We start from the raw sequence: 18,140 nt of genomic DNA, 5'->3' as shown, positions 1-18,140 counted from the left end.
GGAATAAAGGATGTGGGAAGCTTTCTTGTACCTGATCTATCGTTTACGTGAGATATGAAACCACGACAAACGGAAAATATGGAAGAAATACGCAAGAAGTATGGAAGTGGCTTGACTTAGATCATATAACCACTAAGAATCAAGAAATATGGAAGTATATACAAACAGGGATGGAATAGATTTGTTGTGCCTGATCTAGCATTAACGTAAGATATATAACCACGACAAACGGGAAATATGGAAGAAATACGCAAGAAATATGGAAATGGCTTGACTTAGATCATATAACCACTAAGAATCAAGAAATATGGAAGTATATACAAACAGGGAAGGAATAGCTTTGTTGTGCCTGATCTACCATTAACGTAAGATATATAACCACAACAAAAGGGGAAATATGGAAGAAATACCGAAAAAAATATGGAAATGGCTAGACTTAAATAATATCACAACCAAAAATCAGGAAATGTGGAAGTATCCTCAAACAGGAAAGTGGAGTGGCTAGACTTATGATAATTTACGTGGGATATATAACAACAACAAACAGGAAATATGAAAGTAAACACAAACAGAGAAGTGAAGTGGCCACACCGTGCAAGTCGCAAGTGCATAAATATTGGCAGTATTTATATTTCCAGCGACTCAATATTATTTTTACCATATACCCCTCACGACCATAGTCCTCCCGTCTTCACAGTACTAAGAGACATGACCCTCCCGCGGCGTAGAATTCAGTGACCCATTCCTCGTATTAGCGACATAGAATTATTTTTACCATAACCCTAGCGACTACACTCCTCCCGTCTTCACAGTACTAAAAGTTATGAGCCTCACGCCGCCTATATAGAGTTCAGTGACCTATTCCTCTTATTAGTGAAGAAGTAGCGACCGAGAATTATTTTTACCATTCCCCTCTCGACCAAATTGCTTCCCTATTTACAGTACTAAAGCTACAAGGCTCCCGCTGCCACGTGTTCAGCTGCATACTCCTCATATTAGTGAAAGAGTAGTCACCGAGTTGTTTCTACCATTACCTTCACGAAAAAAAATGTTTCCCTCTTTTCACTGTACTAAGAGCTGTGTACCTTCTGTCGACAAGAATTTCAATGATCTCGTATCTATGAAAATGTAGCCACCGAGTTATGTCTTCCCTAACCCTTACGATCAAATTGCTTCCCTTTTCACTTTACTAAAGGCTTTGTAGTACCTTCTGTCGCCTAGAATTTAGTGATGTACTCATATTTGTAAAGAAGTAACCATCAAGTTTTGTCTGCCCTTCCCCTCACGATCAAATTACTACCCACTTCACATTACTAAGAGCTGTGTACCTTCTGTGGCCTAAAATTCAGTTATCTGCTCTTCATATTAGTAAAGAAGCAGCTACCAATATATTTATACTATTACCCTTATGACCAAATTGCTTACCACTTCACATTAAAAGCAGCTGTGTATCTTCTGAAGCCTGGTATTCAGTTATCTACTCCTCGTACTGGTGAATAGGTATAGCGATCGAGTGACTAACCTCCATATGCCAACCCAATACCGAGACCAGTACTCAATCACCTCGTCCTTTAGCCAACAGTGCAAGGGGTTTCAAGGCGTGTAATGTCCCCTCAGAGCGTGACAAAGTAAGGCTAATGGATGTACTCACCCTGCTGGACCAGGTCTCCTCCCGGCCACTCGTTGACGTCGTAGTCTTTGTCGAGTATTTGCTGTAGGAAGCGCCGCTGGGTCTCCGCGTCTACTTGTCTGGCGGGGAATATTGAGGGAGAGAAAAATGGAAAAAGTTAGTGGCGGGCAGGGAGGGAGAGAGGGAGACAGAGTGTGTGTGGATGACAGATATAGAGAGAAGAGAAAAAAGATGAAGCGCTTTGGTGACAAGGTGAAGGGAAAGGAGCAGGAGAGGAAAGTTAATAGGGAGAAAAAGAGGAAGGTTCAAGTGACGATTGAATGCTTAACGTTGTAGCGGTGGTGGAGATGGTGGTAGCGGGGGTTATGGTAGTAGTAGTAGTTGTAGTAGGAGCAGTAGTAGTAGTAGCAGTAGTAGTAGTAGTAGTAGTAGTAGTGGTAGTAGTAGTAGTAGAAGTTGAAGTGGTTATAGCAATAATAGTTTTCTTAAGAGATTATGTATTGTAGGTCACGGGGAAGGAAATTATGAGGGTGGGTTGGGGTAAGGGTACTATGATAGGGTTAAGAGGGGAGGTTACTATGAGGGGGGGGTGAAAGGGGGGTAAGGGTACTGTCAAGATAACCTGGTCCTTATGTTCGTAAAAATAGCAAATGCGTGTGTGTGAAGGCATGCCTATACTAGTCATACACAAACACACACACACACACACACACACGTCTATATGACACATACTCTGAAGACCATGTGTGTGTGTGTGTGTGTGTGTGTGTGTGTGTGTGTGTGTGTGTGTGTGTGTGTGTGAGAGAGAGAGAGAGAGAGAGAGAGAGAGAGAGAGAGAGAGAGAGAGAGAGAGAGAGAGAGAGAGAGAGAGAGAGAGATGGATAGATTGGTAGATACATACATACATACATACATACATACATACATACGTACATACACACATACACAGAGCTAAATAAATAGAGGGAGAGAGAGAAGTGTTTGAGAATGAAATAGAAAATCCATGGTCATACTAACACTTAAATCATGATAATGCTCCACCAAGTCCTTTGATATACCCGTGTTGTGCAGTGGACACGCTAAACTAAATCCGTGTGCTATTTCCGTGTTGGCCTTACCCCAGCAGGCAGACGGACACAAGCAAGAAGCAGGCGAGGGGGCACCAGCGGACTCGCCTCGTCCCCGCCATCTGCAACACAGGAGAACGAGGTCAACCATCACCCTACATGACATGCAAGACACCCCCAAATCTTACGGAGCACAATTTACTGGTCTGCTCCTTTCCGAGACGCATACAACACTACAAACGCTCCTGCAACACAAGTTTTACTACCCTGTTCTCTTCTGCTGTCCCTCTTCCCTTCCAAGACGTACGCAACACACTCCCAAACTTTCTACAACATAATTTACTGTCCTGATTCCTTCCCAGTCGTTCACAACACTACCAACGCTCCTGCAACACAAGTTTTACTTCTTTACTCTCTTCTGCTGCCCCTCTTCCCTTCCAAGACGTACGCAACACACTCCCAAACTTTCTACAACATAATTTACTGTCCTGATTCCTTCCCAGTCGTTCACAACACTACCAACGCTCCTGCAACACAAATTTTACTTTCCTGTTCTCTTCTGCTGCCCCTCTTCCCTTCCAAGACGTACGCAACACACTCCCAAACTTTCTGGAACATAATTTAATGTCCTGATTCCTTCCCAGTCGTTCACAACACTACCAACGCTCCTGCAACACAAATTTTCTGTTCTGCTCCTTTCTGGAACAATCACTGCCTCTCCTCCATTCCAAGACGTACGCAACACCCCCGTACACTTTTGCAACACAGTTTACTGGCCTGCTTCCTTCCAATACGCCCAATACACTTCCAACACTCATGAAACACAATTTACCGGCCTCCTCCCTTCTGCAACACACGAGAATAAAATTACCCATCTCCCTACATGACACACAACGCACTCACAACACTGCCGCAACACAATTTACTGCCCTGATTCCTTCCAAGCTGCCCATAACACACTTCAAACGCTCTTGCAATTCAATCTTCCCTCCTGCTCCCTTTACAGACGCACAACACACTCCCAACACTCCTCTAACACAATTTACTGGCCAGCTTCCTTCCGTATCTCGCCGCTGCTGTCTCCCTCGCGCTCGCCTTCCAGACAGAGGGGTAGAAGGACTTGCTGGGGATGTGGACGAAGCTTTGTAACATCCTCTTTATGATCAGTTCTTACGCCCTGCACACTATATTGTTTCCACCGTCATCCTCACTCTGCTTCTCACTTTCTCCTCACTTTCTTCATTGAGGGAGGCGGTGGCTGTGTGGTCAGCGTGCGGGCGTCCTGAAGACCATCTATCAACCCGGACTCAAGATTCTCTCTAAAGGAGGACCAAAGATAAGCTCCGGGGGGCCAGCATGAGCAAATCAAAATGGTACCTCTAGAAACACTTGACTGCGCCATAATAGGATGGGACCGACCACCAGACCCACCAAGAAAGCCTACCGGAGCCACAGGGGAAACGTGAAAAAAAAAGAATAAAATTTTTCTATAAGCATTGTGCCTCTTCATGGATAACTTGCCAACCAGGTTCCCCCTTTATGTGTCTCCTCATGTGCAGGATTTTTAATACCCACTGTCGATCCTTTAGATAGATAGATAGATAGATAGACAGATAGATAGATAGATAAGGAGAGAGAGAGAGAGAGAGAGAGAGAGAGAGAGAGAGAGAGAGAGAGAGAGAGAGAGAGAGAGAGAGAGAGAGAGATTTTATTTTCCGCATTCCTTTTCCTTCCTTTGCTGGACTGAACGATAAGTGATCCAATACCACGCGAGATTACCATTGCGTACATGCTATCAACTCCTTGCTTTTTCACTGGCTCAGTAAAACCTCGACCTCACCACTACCACCACCACCACTAAAGCCTCATCACCACACCGCACACTTGAGTCCCTTTCCTCACCACCACCACCACCACCACCACTAGAGCCTTATCACCACACCTCACACTTGAGTCACTTTCCTCACCACCACCACCACCACCAGAATTTCACCCTCTCTGTCTTTGCTCACTTTACAAATACAAACAAAGGTAAGTAATTCACAGCAACGCTCAGGAATAAAACAACAAAAGGAATAAATGGAACAAAAAGGAATAAAAGAGAAATAAAAAGAATAAAGATAGAAAAAAGAAGCATACTGACTTACTTAACTCTACCTAGATTGAAATTAGCTGCGTTCCCCCTTGATTTATTTCTTCTCTGAACCCGGAACAGAAAACGAAAGACTCACTCACTGTTGACCGCATAATGAACGAACGCACACACACACACACACACACACACACACACCTTTGCACTACTATACCGACGAGACAGCGAAGAAAGTGTAACTAAAAAATAATGAAGAATAATCAGATGTTTCCTTGTATATTAAGAGTAATGTAGCGTTGAGAGAGGTAAGGAAGGGGTAAAAAGGAAGTCATAAATTCCTCTTTCGTATATTTTGGGTTAAATTTATGGGGCGAGTGATGGGAGGAGAATGGCGAGAGAGAGAGAGAGAGAGAGAGAGAGAGAGAGAGAGAGAGAGAGAGGAGGGAAGATTGTGAAGACGGATGACGCAATGAAGAAAAAGAAAGAGGGAGACTAAATAAAGGAGGGAGTAGAGAGATTAATGATGTGAGTAAAATAGAAAATAAGAAAGAAGATAATAAAAAAACGAAAAATAAGAAATAAAATTATATAAAAAAAGAATGATTAATGATGTAAATAAAGAGAAAAAGATGACATAATGAAAAAGAATAATATGAAGAAAAGAAGAAGAAAAAAAATAAGAAGAAGAAGAAAATGGATAATATGAGAGAGAGAGAGAGAGAGAGAGAGAGAGAGAGAGAGAGAGAGAGAGAGAGAACGGAAATCAGAGTGACGTAAGAGCCGTAGATAGGAAGTGAGGAACGGGGAGAAGGAAGTGAAGGAAGGAGGTAAGGAAGGAGGGAGGGAGGGATTAGAAGAACTGCCGCAGAGGAAAAAAAAAGATGCGGAGGAGGAAAAGATTATGTCAGGTTAGGATTCTTGGCTGCCACGAGAAGGAAACGAAGGAGGAAAAGGAGAAGGAGGAGGAGAAGGAGGTGGAGGTGGAGGAGGAGGAGGAGGAGAAGGAGTAACGGAGAGTAAGAGGAGAAAAAAGGGAAGGATGTGGAGAAGTCAGGGTGTGGAGGAAATTTTGAGAGTGGAGGAGGAGGAGGTGGAGGAGGAGGAAAATTAAGAAACTGTAAAATCATAGTTCAAGCATGAGTCAAGGAGAATGATGTCATGTGTGTGTGTGTGTGTGTGTATTGATCCTGCAGTGTGGCTGATCAGAGTCCTGCGAAACACACACACACACACACACACACACACACACACACACACACACACACACACACACACACACACACACACACACACACACACACACACACACACACACACACACACACACACACACACACACACACACACACACAAACATCTGTCAGTGGTAAGCACATCAATTTTTCAGAGGTAGGAAGTGTCTGACTGAGTGTGCGTGTGTGTGTGTGTGTGTGTGTGTGTGTGTGTGTGTGTGTGTGTGAAGGGAAATTCTGACATACCCCCCCACCCACCCACCCACACACACACACACACACACACACACACACACAGACACACGCACACGAGAGTTCAGTAAGCTTGTGTGAGTCAGAACTACCCGCTTACTTGTTTTTTTCTTTTCTTTTTTTCTTTTTTACCTAGCGCACCTTTCAATAATTCACGCTTGGCCGTATTAGTGCATCGAAAGAAAGAAAGAAAGAAAGGACATCTGTACCTAACTACACCTGGCGTAATTAACCTAGCTTCCCACGGCTACCATGCCCCCATTCCTTACACTTCCGGATACTGCAAAATCAATCTTTCCTCAACGTGACGAGGCTTGACAAACTGGAGAGAGAGGAATGGAGAGAAAACATGCTGGGTGTAACATGACAATAAAGAAAGTAACCATGACGGATTCGTAAGGAGACAAAGATTGAAGATATGCCAAACACGATCACGAATAAGAAGTAGTGAAACACATGCTGTGAATAATATGGAATAAAGAAAGCGACCGTTAAGGTTTAGGACAAAGGATAAAGGTTAAAGATATGTTAATGCCTACTAAGAATAAGGAGTGGAGGAAGCCATTCTGGGTGTAACCGGGAGATAGAGAGAGCAACGATGATATAATAGGAAAAAGATAAAGGCTAATGATATGCTAATTACTAAGAATAAGGAGAGGAGGAAACCATTCTGGGTATAACCGGGAGATAGAGAAAGCAACGATGATTAACAGGAAAAAGATGAAGGTTAATGATATGCTTATGACTACTAAGAACAAGGAGTGGAGAAGAACATGCTGGGTAATACATGGAAATACAGAGACTATTACGAATCAGGAAACAAAGGAAGGTTGAAAATATGCTAATAATGATTATGAATGATAAGTGAAGGTAAACACCCTGGCAATAACATGAAAACAGAGAGAGACACCATAATGAAATAGGGAATATATGAAGCTTGAAGATACATTATGCTAAGACGATTAAAAGTAGAAAGAAATGGACTAGGGTTAATTCAACTATCATTCATTTTCAAGACACCTCTCCACCCGAAATTGACCTCTCTTTTGGCTACTCTTTACTTTTGTCTTTTATAGGAGCGGCGAGTAGCGGGCTTTTTTTTGTACTCTTTTTATTGCCCTTCAGCCGTGTCCTCTGATGTAAAGAAAAGAAAAAAACGTAAAACTGAAGACACACTGACAATGAAAATAACAGAATGGCAACCCGGGCATTGTATAAGGTAGGGCAAACAGAGAACCAGGTGGAAAGATGAAATTAGAACCTCCGGCAGAGTAGCAGTAAACAAACCCACTTCATTCACCCTCACTATAGAGAGGTAGAGAAGTATTGTTTATGTCCGGGCAGAGAGAAAATCAAGTAGACAAATGAAATGAGAACGTTTGCCTTCACACGACTTAACAAACCCAATCCAGTCATCCTTATTCACTATAGAGAGGTAGAGAAGTATTGTTTATGTCCGGGCAGAGAGAAAATCAAGTAGACAAATGAAATAAGAACGTTTGCCTTCACACGACTTAACAAAACCACTCCAGTCATCCTTATTCACTATAGAGAGGTAGAGAAGTATTGTTGAAGTCCGGGCAGAGAGAAAATCAAGTAGAAAGATGAAATGAGGATTTTTTTACCTTTATACGACTTAACAAAACCACTCCGGTAACCCTTATTCACTAAAGCTAGGAAGAGTTTAAGTCCAGAAAGGCAGAAAATCAGTTAGAGCGATGTAAATAGAACCTTTGCAGTGATACGAGTTGGCAAAACCAGATGGAGCGAAGAATTTAGAACCTTTGCCAGAGTAAGAGTTGACAAACCCACTCCAGTCATCCTTATTCACTATAGTTGGGCAGAGACGAATAATTGTAGTAGTCAGGACAGAAGGAGAATTAAATTAGAACCTCTACTTGATTACGAGTTGACAAACCCACTCCAGTCGCCCTCACTCACTATAGTTGGGCAGAGATGAAGTTCCCGCCTCCCTCTCCCTCTAATCTGCACATCGTATACCGCGGTTACCTCCCCACCGGGCCCTAATTAGGTTCCTAGGCGGGGTAATTAGAGAAGGGAAACATATTGAAGCGTTTTAATTAAGAGGGCTGGCAGGGGATCAAGTACGGCGTTCTTGTTTTTCTTGTTGTTGTTGTAAAAAAGTTTAGTCTGCACCATAATACCTCATCCTATATATTATTTCCTTTTAATTGATATTATCTTCATTGGTTTGTTTGTTATTGTATATTTTAAGTATTTTTTTTATATTTCCCTTTTGATTTCTGTTTTCCATGAAGTGATTTCTTGTGTTATTTTAGTAGGTTTATTTTTGTCTATTACTTATCATGTGTAAAAGTTAGTCTTCGCCCTATTAGAGCATTCTATATTTTTTCTCTTTTAACTTATACTTCCTACAATTTGCTTTTTTTAATGTTATTTCTAGTTTATAAGTGGATTACTTTTTTTTTCTCCATTTTTAACATGGGAAGGCGGTGGCTGAGTGGTTAGCGTGCAGGGTCCGCCGCCACAAGCTGTAGCCCACCTGTCAACCCGGACTCTACATTCTCTCTAAAAAGGATAAAAGATGAGCTCCGGGGGACAGCATGAGCCAAGTAAGATGGTGTCCCTGTCAACACTTCCTTGGCCCATCACAGGCTGGGGCCGACCACCAGGCCCCACCAAGACAGCCTACCGGCGCCATGGGCAGGAAAAAAAAAAGAATCATCTGCTTTATTTTTCTAGGTTTTACGCTTTTAAATGCTACCCTCTGCAAGATAACTTCCCTGGATTATTGTTTTAGTATCCTGACAATTTTCATTCTCGTCACCCTGCCACCGTTTTCTCCTCTTTAAGATGTTTCCCTTCTTAAAGATTATTTTTACTCTGTTTTAATCTTTTTGCTGCCTTCCTCCTCACAGCGTTGGATATTTTCTAGATTTCTATTTCCTGGGCTCATGGATTTATGCTTCCTTTGCTGCGCCTTCACTGCCCTCTGCGGCATTCTCTTTTCTTCATTATTACCCCTGGCCCTCTTCCCTTCCTTCTCCTTCCTATATATTTTTCCCTGCTTCCTTTCCCTTCCTTCCCTTAATTCTCTACTTTATAATTCCTCCTTCTTTACTGTCTACCTTGCTTCCTTTTCCTTTCTCCTCCCTCCCTTATTCCCTTCCCTGATCTTTTCTTTCCTCTTCCTTCCCTTCCTCTTCCCTTCATCTTCCCTTCTTTCCTGTCACATCTCTCTCAACCTATTTTACAATCATTCCTTCTATTCTTCTCCCTTTTCCTTTTTTTTCAATCTTCTTTTCTTCCTTTTAACCTTACCTTTCTTTCCTTCATGCCCCTTATTCTCCTTCCTTCTCTCACATCCTGTCTTCTTTCCCTCCCTTCCTTCCTTCTTTCCTTCTTCCTTCCTTTCTTTCCTCCTTCCCTTCCTTCCTCCCTTGACATTTATTTCTCCATTTATTTTCCTTCATCTCCTCGTGCTGTCCTTCCCTTTCCTCCTCCCTTCGTAAGACCACATGTCCCTCCCCATCCTTCCCTTTTCCTCCCCTCTTCTCTCCCTTAAGGATCACCTCCATCTCCTTCACATAAGTTAAACTACATCCTTTCACTTCCCATTACCCTTCTCTGTCAAGCTACTCAGTCTCCCTTTCTCCTCCTCCTACCCTTTATTAAGCTCTTTTTCTAATACTGCCTTCCTTTTCTGGCTACTTGATTTCTTTGTCCTTCAGTTTTTTTTCTCTATTCTAGCTTTTTTACACTTTTCTTCATCGTTTTTTATTTGTGTGTATTTATTCGCTTCATTTTCCCAGCAGCTTAATTTTTTCTCCTTATCTTTCTTTCTTTCATTCCTCCATTCTTTTTTTCTCCCTCTTTTTTTATATTTTACTTTCTCATCCTCTCCTACTTCCTTTTCCTACTTCTTTCTTGCTTCTCCCTGGTCGTAAAATAATATGAAAAAACAAGACTGACTAACACGAAGAGGCTTTATGAATAACAGAGCAAGTCCTCGTCCGTAGTAATCACAGTAATGCATTTTTCTTATATTTTAGCTCTCCCTCGCCGGACTCCATATTTCAAACGATAATACTGTGAACTGTTTGTAATTATAGGGCTTATAGTACAGAGAGACCGACCGAGGGACACACACACACACACACACACACACACACACACACATACACACACACACGGAGGAAAGTATCAAGACACATCTACATCTGAAACTGACCTCTCTTTTGACCTCCTATTCTGTATCCTTTTGCCGAAGCAGCGTTGGGTGAGCATTTTTATTACCTTTTTTTTTGTATTTTTTTTTCGCCTTTGAGCTTGCTGTACACACACACACACACACACACACACACACACACACACACACACACACACAAAGACACCACCTTCGACAAAAACAACACTAACCGCACCCAACTTATCAATTTTTGAGTAAGGAAAATAAACACTGATGACACATAACTTCAAGCGAGCACCATTTGTTACCTTCATTTCTTATTAACACCTGATGACTCGGTGCACGGAAGCTGAACCTGACAAACGATCCTCTGTTCTTTTGTAGAGGATCGAACCCCAAAGCAAAGGGGTTGAACGTAAGTGATCTAACGTGAAACCTGTTTTTCAAACGTTTTTCGATGCTCAGGTGTTTGCCCAGCGTTCGACGGACACGCGGCTTTTAGCTTTGAACTGGCGTGTGTGTGTGTGTGTGTGTGTGTGTGTGTGTGTGTGTGTGTGTGTGTGTGTGTTCTTTCTTCTTCACTAAATCACGGAAAAATGTACTTCCTAGAATTGTGTATTGATAAAAAATTCAGTTCTTTCTTTCCTTCTTTTCTTTTTTATTCGCATTTATTCTCTTTGACCTAAATGAAGTCGAAGGAAAACAGGAAAACGAAGGAAAATCGTCAGTTATTCATCAAAATCACTCATCTGACCCATTTTCTTTCGTTCCTTTCTGTTTTCTTTTCTGTTTTTCCTCCTTTCCCTTCTTTTCATTTTTCTCTATGACCCAAACCAAGTCATGAACCAAGTCAAGAGAAACAAAAATACATATCTTCAGTTATTCATCAAAATGACAGCGTTGACCCATTTTCTTTCATTCCTGTCTTCATCCTTCTTTTCTTTCTTTCCTCTATTTTTTTTCATTTTTCTCTTTCACCTAAACCAAGTCAAGAGAAAAAAAAAAATACACATCTTCAGTTATTCATCAAAATGACAGCGTTGACTCATTCTCTTTTGTTTCTGTCTACATTATTTTTTCTTCTTTCATTACTTTCTCCTTTAGCCTTCACAAAGTCACGAATGATGTCACGAATGAAGGTCTCCATGTCAATTCTTTTATTATTAAGAGGCCAAGGTAGGGAGGGAAGGGGGAAGGAAAAGGAGGGAACGGAATGGCAAAAGGAGGAAGGAAGGAACGGGAAGGGAAGAAGGGGGAAGGAATAGAAGGGGGAAAGAAGGAAGGCGGAAGCAAGGGAAAAGGAAGGAAGGAGGGGAAGAGGAAAGGAAAAGAAGAGGAAAGGGAAGGGAAGGAAAGGAAATGGAGCGGTAGGAGAAAGGGAGGAAAGGCAGAAGGGGGAAGGAATGGAAGGGAGAAAGAAGGAATGGGAAAGGAATGGAAGAGGAAAGGAAGAGAGCAAAGGAAAGAAGGAAAGGAGAGGCAAGAGGGAGGGAGGAAAGAGAGAGGAAGAAGAGGGGAGAGAGGGGGAAAGGAGAGGAAGAAGAGGAGGAGAAATAAATGAAGTTTGCGTGTTTAATTGCGACAGCATACTCGTGTTCACTTCCTTCACCCACTTACTACACACACACACACACACACACACACGCACACACACACACACACACACACACACGAACACCTTCACCTTCGCCCCTTTTACCTTTAACACTTTCCCTCTTGTTTCCTCCTTCCTCCTCCTCTCCATCCCATCCTCCCTCCCTTCCTCTCTCCCTCCCCCACCTAAATCACTAACCCCGTAAGTATTTCCTCTCTCTCCCCACTCTTCCTTCTCCCTTACTCTCCCCAACTCGTTTTCCCCCTTCCCATTCACCCTCCTCCCTTCCCCTCAATACACACACACACACACACGCAGGTCATTCTTGTATTAGCTGCCACATAAGCGATCTTTGTGTTTCCATATTGACTTTGCAGCGACAAGGATCACGAGACGAACAAAGAAGACACATTGCCGCAAAGATGATGAAATCTATACCAGAGACGTGACACATTGCCGCAAAAGCTGAAATCTATAACCGAAGTGCCCATATCATTCTCATTCTCTCTCTCTCTCTCTCTCTCTCTCTCTCTCTCTCTCTCTCTCTCTCTCTCTCTCTCTCTCTCTCTCTCTCTCTCTCTCTCTCTCTCTCTCTCTCGTACCTGCTATGCTTTATTCATCCCTTGTTGCTCTGGTATTCACGGAGTTTAAGGCAACAGGAAAATTGAGGTGGTGAAGGCATAGCTGACTAATTAAATTTTCGTGGTCTCTCTCGCTACACTCCTTCGTTTTAAGTGCATCCGACTATTACGGTACATGAATTCTTGAGGTCATCCGTCTTTTAATTAATAGCTCTGTCTGTCTGTGTCTTTTGAAATGTTATAGACGACTAATTGCACTCTCATGACTTTTCTCGCCGGTAGACTTTTCTGGTTGGGTCAAGTAGTCGGCACCAAGCACGTTATGGCGCAGGCAAGTGTTTTATAGTGGCGCCCTCTTGCTTAACTCATGCTGCCCCCCGAACTCATTTTTTTCATTATCTTTAGAGAGAATCCAGAGACCGGGTTGATTGGTGGTCTTTAGGACAGCATGTGGGTAGTCTTAGGCCACTCGGCGATGACTGAAAATTGTCAGTTTGTGGCGGTGTTCGAACCCGGGTCCTACAAGACGCTGCGCCGCACACTGACCACTTAGCCATCGCCTCCCTGTCTTCTTGTCTGGTGGTCTGATTCCCTGTATGTCTTTATTTATGACTGTCGTGTTGTCTGATGGTCTGGTTCCTTGTCTGTGCTTCTGTCTGTCGGTCTGTAGCGTGCAAGAGCCTTAAATAAGACGCCGTGGTGTGCGTATTCGCGTGGTGTGTGTGTGTGTGTGTGTGTATTTTACCTGTTTTATACATTTCCTCAACCTCCTCCGTGCACAGTCAATACCTGGCAGGCGAGTAAGCTCACCCATCCACGCGCCCGCACCTTTGCAACACCCCTATGGATACGCTGCATAGAGTTCATAATCAAGTGCACATCTCAATAGTTAACCTCCCAGACGCTCAGGTAGTCAGTCGACACGCCAGGTGAAGATCGCCTGCAGAGTGCCTTCGATAAATCACTAAATGGATGAAAGCAGTTTGTATTTCTAAGTAACTTTTTTTGCTCTCAGTCTTTGCATGTAAACTCCTATAAATCAATCGTTCTCTTTTCCTCCTTCATCGATATTTTATTTTGTATCTAGTATGCACGTTAGGTTATGTTCATCTAATATCGACCTTAGTTGAAGTAAAATAAAGGATGAGTGGTTTGTGTTTCTAAGGCAAATTTGTGGCATGAAGTTTTGTAGAATTGCACAAAATAATTCAACTTCTTCCATCTCCATCTCATTGTACTTTTTATCTTCCTCTTTTGCATATATTTATTCTCACTTATTTGTCTTCAATATACAAGGTTCTAATACAACATATATATAACTTTCTTGTACTCATCCTCATCCTCCTCTTTATATTTCTCCTTTCTTTTTGTATTACACTTTCTATTCTTTATATTCCTCCTTTCCGTTTTTTTCTTCTCCTCTTTTTCTTAATTTTTCTCCTTCCTTCTTTACCTCCCTCATCCTTATAATCCTCCTTTCCACTTAGTCTTACTCCTCCTCTTCCTTATAATTCTCCTCTCCTCGATCTCTTTAGGGTCTCAGAAGGGCTTTAGGTTCCCTCATCCCTATAGTTTAGCTTCCCTGTGTTACGTCACGCTATGCACCTGCCTTGACCTTGGTTACCTGGCGTGCTGACCTCACCTGCCCGCCTCCAGGGAACACCTTGGGGCTCATTACCTGTGCAATAAAGAAGGGAGGAAAAAGCACTGCATGATGATAGAGTGCGTGTGTGTGCTTGATTGTGGTGGCTGTGTGTGTGTGTGTGTGTGTGTGTGTGTGTGTGTGTGTGTGTGTGTGTGTTTGCTGCATCCTACATATTTTTTTCATTCTTGCGTGACTAATTTTTTTGTCTGTCTGTCTGTGTGTTTGTCGGTCGGCCGGTCTGTATGTCTGTTTCTCTCTGTCTCTGTCTGTCGGTCTGTTGGTCTGTCTGTCTGCCTGTCGGTCGGTCGGTCTCTCTCTCTCTCTCTCTCTCTCTCTCTCTCTCTCTCTCTCTCTCTCTCTCTCTCGGCAACACGAGAGAGAGAGAGAGAGAGAGAGAGAGAGAGAGAGAGAGAGAGAGAGAGAGAGAGAGAGAGAGAGAGAGAGTAAAAAAAAATGTTCGTCAAGGTCTGAGCCCATGAATTGTCTCTTTTTCTACTCATGGCGTCATTCTTCTTCTTTATTTTAGGGTTGTTTTCTTTTTATTGTTGTCATTGTCGAGGTTGTTGTTGTTATTTGTGTTGTTGTAATAATCTCCCTCGCGTTCACTGATCATTATTTTTTTTCTGCATGATGGAGAAATAAATGGTTGTCACGGTTTATTTTCACACGAGTTTCCCTTTATTTTCAGAGATTCGTTATTATTTCATCCTTCTCGGCGTCTTTATCCGTTTATTTTCAAGCGTTCGTTGATTTTTCCTCTTCGGCATTTATTTCCTCTCATCGAACGTTCGTTATATTTCCCTTCTCGGCGCTTTTTTCCGTTTATTATCAAGGGTTCGTTATTTTTTTTCCCTCTCGACGTTTTGTTATTTATTTTTCAAAGTCTGACTCGCATTCACGGAGGTTTTTTATTGTTGTCTGACTCGCATTCACTGAGCATTCACGCGTTTTTCAATACCAGAGTCAATTAATAAAACCTCATTACTTCTTCTTAAACCTACCCGGCATATTCACATCATTTCCTAATATTTTCATCAATATCAACACAAACAGCAACAACACACGCATATATAAACAAATAAACAAACGAACTTCGAAAAACACCAATCATACGCATTTCAAAACACATTAATCACACACTTACCTTCGCGTTACACCTGTAGCTACTCTGGGGATGAGCTGAGACAGGTGTATGGGGGGAGGAAGGGGAAGAGAAGGAAGAGATAGTGGAGGAGGAGGGCAATGCACGTGTACGGCAGGCAGAGAGGCAAGCAGCGTACACCCTCCCTCACCACAACCTGCAAGAGACTGCCTCGAAGCTCTCCCAGACCCAGGCCAGCCCACTCTCTTCCCGTCCGCCGAGTCACCTCAGCCGCCAGCGCCAACCTCACGCCAATGCCACACGCCTCATCATAAGTATTTTCCTCGTTTCATCATGGTCACGCCTTCATTCCAAGTACTCAAAACACCCACACGATAATCTTCTCAGCAAGATCTAACCACGGCTCCAAAGGCACATAATCATATAGCTTTGTTTCCTCAAATATATACACGGTAACCTTCTCAATATGATTTAATCCCGATACTGAAGTTAACTGAAGACTACATGATCATTATATCCGTGTATCGTCCCTATGCTATCTAAATACCTTACGCATGAGTTAATCAGCATTTTCATTCTTTCCTACATCGTCATTTATCCCTATACCACCCCGCTATCCAGATCCTTTACGTATGAGTTCACTAGCATTTTTATTCTTTCATATATTGGCATATAATCCTACAGCCTACCATCCGCATCCTATCTAAATCCCTTATGCACGAGTTAACCAGCATCATCATTCTTCCATAGAGTCTGACTTTCCGATTTCTAAGACATATTTTGATTAGGTTGTATAGCTATCAGCATCCCTTATGCACGAGTAAACGCTGCCACTCGGATTTTTCAGTCACCGCCGAGTGGCTTAAAACTACCCACATGCTGTCCTGAAGACCACCCATCAACCCGGACTCTAGAGGAAGCCGTCCAAGCGAATCAAGAACGAGTTCCGGGGGGCAGCATGAGCCAATGCAAGATGGCGCCACTATAAACACTCGCCTGCGCCAGAACGGGCTGGGCCGACCATCAGGCCCCACCTGGAAGAAGCCTTGGGCCGACCATCAGGCCCCACCGGGAAGATGCCTACCGGCGCAATAGGCAACAACGTAAAAAAAAAAAAAAAACTATCTTCATTCCTTCATCGAGGCATACTAGGAATGGCCCCGTGAAACACTAAAGGAGATACCTACCTGTACTCCTTAATATAGTCTGACTCTACCTATTTATAAGACATTTTTATTGACCTGTATACCCGCTGTCTCGTAAATTAGAGAAGTTATCATAATACGGAGCCGTTGGAAAGACAAAAAGAAGCGCAGGGCAACACGTGGACACACACGAGGCCGCCGTTCGAACCGCGTCCGTGTATTTTGTGACCCGTGAATCGTGATATATCTTTCGATCCTTACCTGTGTTAGTGACCTGTGACCTGCTGCTGCCCTCTAGACTCTGGTGGTAAGTCAGTTATTAGTAAACTAAGGCTGTGTGATCAGACAACAACTCTTCAGCCTGTTATAAATCGACCTCGTGCGTCTGGTCAAGGAAAGGCGATGACAATTATGGGCTTGTTTTAATTAGTACTTTATTACCTATGGCTGCCTGGGAGGTGTCAAGACTGGTAGAAGACAATTATGGACTTGTTTTAATTAGTACGTTATTACCTATGGGTGCCTGGGTGGTGTCAAGAATGGTAGATGACGATTATGGCAGCAAAAGAGCACCTCGTTAAGTAGAAAGCAAGATAATATTATGGAAGTGCACAAAGTAAATCGTAAAGGTAGTGTACTATTAGATGAGAGGAAAAAAAAAGTTTCGTTTAGTCGGCGCAACAATAGATGAGAGGAGAGGGACAGGTAATAGGAACGAGGAAAGTAGAATACCTGAGAGAGCAGACATAGAGGTGTACAGATAAGCATGTGTTCAGTGGAGGTCCTTCTGGTATAGTTTTTTCATCTCAATTAAAAAAATCATCATTCATACTTGTCAGGTTAAGGATAGGTTAGGTTAGGTTGAGGTAAGGTTAGGTTAGGTTGTCATTACTTGTTTACATACATACTCATTAGGTTAAGGCTAGGTTAGGTTAAGTTAGGCAAGATTAAGTAATTTCTTATATACATACATGTTACTATAGATCTTCAGAGGAGCAGAGTTCAGTGTTGACATTATGTGACATGTTGATAGGGTGGTTATTATTAAAGTAAGACAGATATTATGACATATTTTTCTGGCGCCTAATAGTCTTGGCAGAATTTAGTGTTGACGCTATGTGACACAGGATGTATATCGATAAAGTAAGACACCTGTTTTGACGTATAATTTTATTGTGCCTTCACATATACTGCTTCTTACATGCTCCCATAGCCTACTTGTCATTGTCTTTCATTCCCCCTGTTAGATGAAGCTATAGCGTTGCCATTACTTGCCATTTTGGTTGCACATCCACTGATAAAGTAAGACATTTGTTTTGTCATTTGTTCTAAAGTATCCTTACTATTTTTATTATTAATCTGAAAACTTGACATAACAAAAGATGCTCAAGGAATGTAAAAACAACTAAAAGACTGTTCCATCAATACAGGTTAATTTAAAGGAAATAATAGTAAAACCTTGACTGCATGAGTACTGCATACTAGGCTAGGTTGATTTCGATAGCTTTGGTTTGTCATGTTGTTTGGTAGGTGGCAGGCGCGGATCTAAGAAGTTTTGGGGGGGCCCGATGACAGGATTTTTGTGGGTGGAAAAGGCATTAGCATTACCGGTTCGTCATTCTCGGCAGT

At 42.5% G+C, this 18,140-nt stretch overlaps 1 protein-coding gene across 5 annotated transcripts in view; it reads right to left on the bottom strand.

The window, feature by feature from the left end:
- The window catches only part of LOC127006790 (glycine receptor subunit alphaZ1-like), a 45,285-nt gene extending 29,609 nt beyond the window's left edge, over positions 1 to 15,676 (bottom strand). The window contains exons 1-3 of one of the 5 annotated variants that reach the window (XM_050877110.1): positions 15,409 to 15,676; positions 2,749 to 2,819; positions 1,652 to 1,749 (exon numbers count right to left, since the gene is read on the bottom strand). In XM_050877110.1, the coding sequence (XP_050733067.1) occupies positions 1,652 to 1,749; positions 2,749 to 2,819 (169 nt within the window). In that variant the 5' untranslated portion in view covers positions 15,409 to 15,676. The remainder of the gene's footprint in view (positions 1 to 1,651; positions 1,750 to 2,748; positions 2,820 to 15,408) is intronic. The other 4 variants (XM_050877108.1, XM_050877113.1, XM_050877111.1 and 1 more) reach the window with 4 other exon arrangements.
- Between the last annotated feature and the right edge of the window lie 2,464 nt (positions 15,677 to 18,140).

This window comes from Eriocheir sinensis, chromosome 33, assembly GCF_024679095.1.
Source record: "Eriocheir sinensis breed Jianghai 21 chromosome 33, ASM2467909v1, whole genome shotgun sequence".
NCBI lineage: Eukaryota > Metazoa > Arthropoda > Malacostraca > Decapoda > Varunidae > Eriocheir > Eriocheir sinensis.
The sequence above is the reverse complement of the archived record's forward strand: the minus strand, read 5'-3'. Positions and strand labels throughout refer to the sequence as shown.